We start from the raw sequence: 9733 nt of genomic DNA, 5'->3' as shown, positions 1-9733 counted from the left end.
AGACAGAATATGCATCCTACCCAGATATAAATTTCAACAGGTATAAGGAGAAGTTTGAATGTAATATTTTCTATATTGGTATAATTTTGTTTTCTTGTTTTATATTTTGGTTATTTCATGCATGAAGGGAATATCTATTTAACTTTTTCTCTCAAATGTTGTGATATGATTCAAGTACACATACAGGGCTTTAACAATAAGAATTATAAACCTTATTTACAAAGTAGATATTTAATTTTCTTTGTAGAACAGTTTCAGATCTTTTTTGCTTCTTCAACAGTAATCCTATAACTCTTTGTTGAAAGTTTGTTAAGCTTGTAGTAGTTAACCGGTAGTTTACAACTAATCCAGATTCTTCCTAGATTTCCTTCATTTTAAAAGCTGAAGGTAGATGGAGGAACGAAACAATATTAGATAAAATTCAAAATAACTTGTGTTTTTTTGGTTTTGGTTTCTATGTGCAAATGTAAAAAATATAATTTCAATCAATATATAGATTCTGTTATGCTTACTCAGTAATTTGTTATTGATGGCAAAATATACAGCTAAAAGTATTAGGAAAAAAATATCTTGCATTAAATTATTTTGGACATAGTATTTATATGATAAACATGGCACAGAATCAATGTTATGGGGGATTCTATGATGTCTTCATATATTACATATCGATCACTAACTCCAAATATAGCTGTTTGAACATATAAATAACATATCCAGTAATGGCAGTGTCAAGTGACCTTTGTGGCCTTTGTATATCACACTCTGGCCAGAGATCAGTAGACATTCACCCATGTATTTCCTGTCAAGATAGAGCTTGTTATTTGAGATTAATCATTATTTAAGACTATTCCCCATAGAGTTTAATAATTTGTAGAGACAAAATTTCACTTAGGGTACCTGACATTTGCATCAGAGTATGTCACTGCAGCCACCTTTTGAATTTTCAGAGCATCTGTTCAGAACACACTGAGTAAGATGAAAGTTATTTTGATTGGCTTGTTGATATGAAACAGGACATATGATTAGTTTTTATTATATATTGATGTTTTATGTAATTTTTTAAAAGAAGTGTCGCGGAAGAAAAATGTCTTAGAATTCAGTGATTTATTTATTCTGCGTATTTTTTTCCTTGTAATTGGTATGTGGTAACTACTGTAGAAATACCTTTGTTTCTGTTAGAGTTTTTGTCTTCAAAGAAGATGCAATGGTTAAAATTACATTTACTTTTAGTAAAAGAAATTTTAAAAGTTAAGAGTATTACATAGTGTATAATAATTCCAGATTGTTTTATCCCCGAGAGAAGAGATCAATGGAGAAAATAAAATGCTTGATAAATTATTTTAGAAGAGTCACTAGTAAAGGTTAGTGTTGAATAATTATGTTTTGATGTATATCCATGAGAAAAGTTTATTAGTTCATTGTATCAAATGTATATGATATAACTTCAAAAGGCCTCAAATTATTCATTCCCAGTCTTTCCTTTTCTACATACTTTTGTGTGCCCTTTTGAATTGCTCTCTCTCTCTCTTTCTCTCTTTCTCTCTCTCCTTCTCTCTTTCTCTCTCCTTCTCTCTTTCTCTCTCCTTTACTCTTTCTCTCTCCTTTACTCTTTCTCTCTCCTCTCTCTCTCTCTCTCCTTCTCTCTCTCTCTCCTTCTCTCTCTCTCTCTCCTTCTCTCTCTCTCTCCTTCTCTCTCTCTCTCCTTCTCTCTCTCTCTCTTTCTCTCCCTCTCTCTTTCTCTCTTTCTCTCTTTCTCTTTCTTTCTCTCTCTTTCTCTCTCTTTCTCTTTCTTTCTCTCTCTTTCTCTCTCTTTCTCTCTCTTTCTCTCTCTTCTCTCTTTCTCTCTCTCTCTCTCTCTCTCTCTCTCTCTCTCTCTCTCTCTCTCTCTCTCTCTCTCTCTCTCTCTCTCTCTCTCTCTCTCTCTCTCTCTCTCTCTTTCTCTTTCTCTTTCTCTTTCTCTTACACCCTCCCTCTCTCCTCCCTCGCTCATATCTTCCCTCCCTCTCCCTCACTATCACCCTCACTCACACCTTCCCCTCATCTAACCCTCACTATCACCCTCCCTCTCTCCCTCTACCTCACTCACACCCTTCCTCCCTCTCCATCCCTCACTCACCCCCCTCTGTTTTTGCTCTCAATCCCTCTCCCTCTTTCTCCCTCTCCATCCCTCACTCACACCCTCACTCAGTCCCCTCTGTTTTTGCCCTCAATCCCTCTCCCTGTTTCTCCCTCTTTGCTTCCCTTTTAAACCTCTCTCACCCTTTCTTCCACTTACCAATAGAAAAACCAGTAGATATCTATTAAAATGTGTAGCAGGGTAGCAATTGCAAGCACGTCTCATCGCTTTTCAGAGCCAACTGGTACTGTGACATTCACCAGACAGTATGTTAACCCGCAAAGTATGCCACACTGGGAGACCTGTTCCAAGCCACTGCCAAAGCTCCATGTAGATACCAAAGGATTAATAGAAGAACAGATGGGACTCCTTCAAGTTGATTTTGCTAACAAGTAAGGTCTTGAGATTTCATGGCTTTTGTGGAGTAATAATTTGTATTATTATCATTGTAATTATTATTATTGTTATTATCAGTATTATTATTATTGTTTTTATCATTATCATCATCATCATTATAATAGCTTGAAACTATTCTCGTCAACTTTTTTTTTTTTAACCCTTCCTCCACCCTTTTTCCCCCCTCTCACCACATCCTCACTCTTCAAGGTACGTGGGCGGTGGTGTCCTAGGCTTAGGTTGTGTCCAGGAAGAAATACGTTTTGTGTTGTCTCCAGAATTAATTGTGTCAAGACTCTTTACGCAAGTTCTGGACAAGACAGAGGCCCTCCTTGTAATAGGTAATGTGTTTTTCTTGAGTTCAAAGTTGTTATTCATTGAATTCCTAGAAAGTTTGATTCATTTTGATATGATTATTAGGTTTTAATATTGATGATTGCTTTTTATGATTAAAAGTGTTTTATATAGATTTTTTTTAACTTTATGTATTTAGGTAAAAAAGAGTATTTTCTATTGTTTATGGAATATAGTATCTTCAGAATAATAAAATATTCTAGTGCTCTATAGAATATAACATTTTTTCTTTCTTTCTTTCTTTCTTTCATTAGGTGTAGAGCAGTTCAACAAAGGCATTGGTTATGCATCTAACTTCCGCTGGGCAGGATCTCACAAGGACACAACTCCGCGGGATCCTTGGGGACGTAGAATGTGTCAGGTCACAGCTATAGATGCCCTCCACTTCACAAAGCAGCCAAGAATTCAGTACAGGCCAAACTTTATCTTAAGGGAATTGAATAAGGTAATGCACGAGTTTGTCCACTCTATTCATATAGATCTATTTTGTTTTTAGGTTGTATGTGGTAACAATATGTGGTGTATTTCAATAGAGGTGTTCTTTTTATTCCACTTTTCTTCATTATTATTTTTCTTCTCTTATTCCTCTTCGTCTTTTATCATTTGTCTTATTTTCTTATTTTATTTATCTTATTTTCTCCCTAGTCTTCCTTCTTGTTTATATTCTCATTCTTCTCTCAGTCCTTCCTTTCGATATTTAAACTTTTTGCAAAAATCTCAACACATACGTAGTATACCATGCATTTACTTAGATCATGCACTTTAACAGAACAATTGATTCTTGCACTTTGATTCTTGCATCATTTGACTAAAATGTGTAAATATAAGTGAGGAGTTATTCCTTTAGTTTTTATTTGGTTGTTCTGGTTTCAGCAGGGGGGCCTGAAATCAAGACAAAGAATCGACATATACATTTTAATTATGTATATATTTACTTTTTTGTTATTTGTGTTTCATTTCCAATCTATTTATCATTCATGTTTATTGTTTATTTTTCATATTTATTATTTATTTGATTATTTATTGTACTTGTTCCTCCTTTCAGGCATATGCTGGCTTCCAGTTGATGGAGGGGAGTTCAGGCACACCGGTGGCTGTTGCAACAGGGAACTGGGGGTGTGGTGCTTTCAAAGGGGATTCAAGATTAAAGGTATTTATTCCACAATTTCTCATTTGATTCCTATCTCTTTATTCAAATCACTTGCTTGCTTGACCAGTAACTTTTGTGTGTGTGTGTGTGTATGTGTGTGTGTGTATGTGTGTGTGTGTGTGCGTATGTGTGTGTGTGTGTGCGTATGTGTGTGTGTGTGCGTATGTTTGTGTGTGTGCGTATGTGTGTGTGTGTGTCTGTGTGTCTGTCTCTGTGTCTTTGTCTTTGGGGATGGTTTGAAGGAACATGCTTGTGCATATGTGTAGGCATTATTTCAAGCAAAGAGAGCAGGTGAAGAGTTGTATGACTAAAATCAAGTGATTTTTTAACTAGCTCAAGGGTTCAGAAGATGAGGAAAATTAAGAAGTAAAATTTCATATGCATGTACTCTATCATTCATTGTCTTCCCTCCTAGTATGTATTTTTGAATGGTTGTTGTTTTTTGTTTGTATTTTGGGAATATATTATATGGGAGGAGCATAAGCCTGGGAATAGTGTTAATAATCAAGAAGAGAGAAGCATAAAAAAATCATGATCAAAAGTATTGTGCAATATGCAAATTTTAGGTTAAGAAATTAATGATGTTATAGGAATGGGTAAAAGGGAAGGATTAGAGAATGATAAAAAATGAAGAAGAATGAAAAAAAGTTGTGGATGGTAGTGATTCTTGATGTATTCTGCTTTTATTAAATTAGATATACACATTTCATTGAGTTCATCTCATAATCATCTTGAATTATGCATCTGATTACTTTCGTTTTGCTTTTTCATCGCCAGTCACTGATTCAGCTAGCCGTGTGTGGCTACATTGGCAGAGATGTCGCCTATTTTACATTCGGGGATCAGAAGCTGAGGAATGACCTCTCCACGATGCACATCTTCCTTACGGAGAATAACGTAACAGTTGGTAAGAATATTTTCCCATTACAAAGGTTTAAAGGAGTTGTATGTTGTATGTTGTATATTATATTTACATGATTGATACACATTTTACAAGAGCTTTAGTAAAAGGTATGATGGAGTGGTTATTGATATTCTCATGCATTTTCTCCTTCCAGGTGAATTAGTGCAGGTGTTAAATCATCACGGTTTAAGAGATCGGGTTGATGGTTCCGACCTGTCTCATTATATCTACCATAACCTAGGTGCTTATGATTCAGAAACTGATAATGATACTGAGGAAGCTAAGGGTAAGTTATGATTGTATGAGAAGAATAAAGTTTGACCGTAGTGAATTTTACACTTGAAAATTTTTGAAAGTCTTACCTTCGTTGCATATCAAATGTAACAACAGATTTTTGAACTGATGCCTATTGGATTTTTGCTGTAGTGAGGCTTCTACAGTTTCTTTCTGTTAGTGCTTTCAGGGGATCTTTGTATTTATTGTAGTGGGCCCTGTACTGTAAAGAAAGGCTGGAGCATTAAGGAGATGCAAATGTTAGTTGGGCAATAGGCAGGATAGTGAATGCTATCAGGACACTAATGATTTTTGTGTGGTTAGGTCATAAGGTGATGGTCTCTGCTGAGTCATACTTGGTCACCTATTGAGACTGCAAAGGAAGGACTCAGACATTTATTGAGGTCAGGCACAAGTAGAGCCTTCAAGAGGTGGGACTTTTCATTCTGAGTTTTATAATGAACTTGCACTAGGTAGACAGCACAAGCAAATATTTATCATAGCATTTGAAGACCACATAAGAGGATAGTACTGCCAGGGAATTGATGATGATTTGGCTGCTTTAAGCTTTACATGTTCCATTAGTACTCTTAAGGCTATGATTCTTCATTAAAAAGAGGGTCTTTATGTTATCGAAATTGTTCCAAGCACCATCATATATGAAACTTTGCATCACTTTGGCAGCCTGTAAGTAAGTGTGATCATATATTATAAGGCTGCTGCTATTGTGCAGGTTCATGAAAAAGTTTTACATTCAAAATATAGTTGCCAGAGAAAGATGTGAAGTTCCCCTTACACTGTGCTTTCCTAAAACTTTGAAGCATAGATAAAAGATAGTATTAGTAGGTCCGTTAGCTGTTTAACTGAAAGCATTTCCTATTAAGTGGAGGGAGTTCTATATTTTTTTATACATTGTGAGTGTTAAAGGAAAAATAGTGTACTTTTCTGATGACCGTATATTTACAGAATATATTTCTAAAGAGCACTTCCTGTAGAAAACACAGTTGCACTTTCGTAGAGGAATCTTCAAGATTTGTTGATAACGTACAAAAGACATTTCATCATTGTGAAATAGTGCCTGATTATTAAGTACTATCAACCAAAGAAGATTACTTAGATAGATACCAAAGTTTTGTTCCACTTAGCCGTTAACTCATTGCTGATGGGGCACCTAACGACCTAACTGGTTGTCAAGGTGGGTGGTTTACGACACTAGCGGCACCGGCTAGAAACTAGAGGGACGGGGAAAGCATTTTCTCTGCCCTCCGGGTAGCGTAGACTAGCGCAAACAATACTTTTCCATAAATACATGTAAGTTTAGGCTAACTTTGGAACCCTGTAGCTCTAGAGCTAGCACTGTTATGACTGTGTGCACGCTCCAACTGTGAGCAGATCCCGTTGTCGCGTCATATACGCATTTATACCCGTCTCTTAGGCCGAATCGGTGCCGACATGTATGTCTTGACACCCGTACGCAATGGGTTAAATCTGCATCTTCAGCTTGTTGAACAGCCTGGTAAAGCTTCATAAATCCATGTATTATTTTTCTCTCCTTTCCTTAAATGGCACCGCATTATTTCTTTGGTTGTGATGTAAAGGCAGTAGACCCTTTGTTTCTTCAATTTTGTTTTTTCTCTCTTTATTTCACTTATTCCCTACTCTATTATCCATCCTAGTCCAACCATCTTAACCTTGTGAAAGAAATGGGTGAATGGTAGTAATGGACGTGAACGAAATACATATTGGTGTACAGCTGAATGAAGGGGTAACTCATGCATGCTGTAGAAGGTTATATGCTTAAGTCAGTAAACAAAGAAGAGAATAATTTATTATAGATTGATTATGATTATGTAAAGTTTACATGATGGTAGCATCTTACAAGGGATATATATTTTTTGATTGTTCATAGATTTTGTTTCGATAGATTTCAAATGTATATGTTTGATCATGAGATTTGATATGCAGTATATCATTTTTGTGTGTTGGTGTTGTATATATATATATATATGAAATTTTGAATTGTTTCAGTAGCAATATTTAATCTCATGATCATGTCATTTTGTATCCATCTATTCTGAATTATTTCTATGGCCTCTGACAACACATTTTAAAGAGTCATTCATTGGTTTCAAAGAATTGAAATGCCATAATTTTTCCTTTTGTTTATATGGTAACACATACCCAAGTCATTAAGAAGTTATTGTGTAGATGGGTATGTTAGGTTATATTGGGGTCACTGTGATAAAATATTATAATTAATTTTCTTTCCTACTGTTTTGTGTTAATCACTTTCTTCCTCTTTTACCAATACAATGATTATCGTGTATTATTTGATATGCTATCTTTGTCATTTGTGTTCATATTCAGCCTTGTTTTACTTATTGTTTATATTATATTATTAATTATTGTTATTATTATTATTATTGTTATTATTATTATTATTATTGTTGTTATCATTATCACTATCACCATTGTTACTATTGTTATTGTCATTTGTTATTATCATTTAATGTTCTCTACCTGAAGCTTTCAATAGGGGAGAAGTACAAAGCAATCAGAAAGTGTTACCAAAATTCATAGTCACAACTGCCCCACCTGACCATTGTTGAAATGTTTGAGTTTACTGTGATTTCAGGACCCAGTAAAGAACCCAACAATAAGAATTTAATAAGCCAAGGAAGCTCCCACTCCACCACCACCTCCTCTTCCTCTTCCGGCACTGCACACCGAACCGCCAGGAGCATCACGGATTATTTTGCCAAATCCTCCTCATCGGTTGCCAATAAAAACATACCCCTGAACGCCAAGGCATCAGCAGCAGTGGCACTCCTCGGCAAGGACCCCAGCGGTTCCGGGTCCCTCACAGAGGAGAAGATCCTGCAGGTGTTAACCGAGTGTGATCGGCTGGTTGAGGGCCAGAGGTCGAAGGGCCAGCAGGGTAGTCCAAGCGCCATTAGTCTAGACAATAGAAAAGGAGGTCGCAGTTCAAGTAATTTCATAGAAAACGTGAAGGGTGAACTGAGGAAAATGAAAGACGCCGAGGGGAATAGCGTCTCATCGGAAGCTTGCGAGTCGAGCAAGCTCCTTTCCTATTTAGATGACATCGATAAATGCTTAGCATCATAGGCTTCGTGTTTCCTTATTCTATGCTTTCCGTTTTTTTTCCTTATTTCATTTCTTGTTCTTTTTCTTTTCTTTTCATAGATAGGAAAAGTTAGACCCAGTGAAGAGCATAAAACCTAGTGTGCAGTACAACAGTGTATATTGTTTGTATGTAATCAGTAGAATGAGTTAATAAATGAATGAATGAAAATACTTCTGGATTCCAGTACAAAGGAGAAAATTCAGTTACACTGCATTAAAGCATAGGGTTCAATAACTTTACACAATATTCAGATTGTATATTTTATTCTGTTATATGTATGTTGGGATATTATGCATTATTTTGTTTAAGACATTTTAAATGACTTAAACTTCTGATATTTTATTGCAGTGAAAAATATAGGCACTTATTTATTTCATCTTTATTTTATTATGATTACTTTTTCAAGAGATTTCATTAATTCTCTATTAGATATTTACCAGAATAAATAAATGATGAATAGTTTAATGAACCTGTTTGAATACTGACCTTGTGCTGTTGATATATTACATAACACAAGTTTACTTGGTTTCATTTACATAGCTTCATAAGATATGAAGAGTAGTCTTTAAACATGGAGAGAGCACTGATAAGATAGTTAGATAAATATAATAATAAGCACTGTAGAATTCATATACTAGATTAATATATCTGAATTGTTGTTTTTTTATGTTACAATTGAAGAGTTGAAGGTATGATTTGGGGGAAGGGGGATGTGGAATTGGGAAATGCAGTCAAAGTCAAAACCACTATAGAAATGGTACTTAACCACCACAAGACACTAGTAGTATATTATTAATATAACTATTACATTTTGTGAAAAGGCATTTAGAATTAATGATGATAATCCGTGACTGTTGTGAAGTAATGACATTTATAAAATGATATGTCGGGCAGTATTACTAGTATAATTAATGTAGGTGTAAGAAATACAGTCTCATTTTATTTATTGAAAAGTAGCCTAGGATTTGGATGAAAGAACCCTAGTGTGAATTAGGGCTTTATTGCAGATGATGAATATAAACATAATTTGTTTTCTCTCTCTCTATGTTTCTGCAACAGTTAAAGTAATATGTCTCATATCAAAGTAGCCTACAAGTGTACACTGACTGATAATGATACAAATTGAAATCATTTGTAATATTAAGATCCCTATTTATACTGTTTGTCCCTTTTATTACTTTCTTATAACTGGGTTTTATTTTTTTTTTTCTCTCTGTCACTAATCCAAGGTTAAATTGGGACACCACTCAAACATTATTCCCATTTTTGTTTTGTGAGGAATGCAATTTTTGTTAGGCACATGTGGCAAGAGGAAAGAATCCTCATAAATACTAAGGGAAGGGTAATAATAGTTAAGGGAAGCAGACATTATTAAGGGTTGATGTTAATAGTACA

General features: G+C 35.1%; 1 protein-coding gene across 9 annotated transcripts in view; it reads left to right on the top strand.

The window, feature by feature from the left end:
* Positions 1–8803, top strand: part of LOC122254679 (poly(ADP-ribose) glycohydrolase) — a 17907-nt gene extending 9104 nt beyond the window's left edge. For 7 of the 9 annotated variants that reach the window (XM_043018487.2, XM_043018483.2, XM_043018485.2 and 4 more), the window contains 9 exons: positions 1–40; positions 1282–1361; positions 2352–2508; positions 2723–2853; positions 3121–3311; positions 3912–4016; positions 4794–4923; positions 5075–5206; positions 7829–8803. The exon at positions 1–40 is cut by the window's left edge and continues 64 nt beyond it. In XM_043018487.2, the coding sequence (XP_042874421.2) occupies positions 1–40; positions 1282–1361; positions 2352–2508; positions 2723–2853; positions 3121–3311; positions 3912–4016; positions 4794–4923; positions 5075–5206; positions 7829–8319 (1457 nt within the window). In that variant the 3' untranslated portion in view covers positions 8320–8803. Of the gene's footprint in view, positions 41–1281; positions 1362–2351; positions 2509–2722; positions 2854–3120; positions 3312–3911; positions 4017–4793; positions 4924–5074; positions 5207–5517; positions 7798–7828 lie in introns of those variants that run through there. The other 2 variants (XR_015190462.1, XM_043018488.2) reach the window with 2 other exon arrangements.
* The last annotated feature ends 930 nt before the right edge of the window (positions 8804–9733 follow it).

Source organism: Penaeus japonicus, unplaced genomic scaffold (genome assembly GCF_977035675.1).
Source record: "Penaeus japonicus unplaced genomic scaffold, GWHDUDI00000001_assembly GWHDUDI00000034, whole genome shotgun sequence".
NCBI classification, from domain to species: Eukaryota; Metazoa; Arthropoda; class Malacostraca; order Decapoda; family Penaeidae; genus Penaeus; species Penaeus japonicus.
The sequence above is the reverse complement of the archived record's forward strand: the minus strand, read 5'-3'. Positions and strand labels throughout refer to the sequence as shown.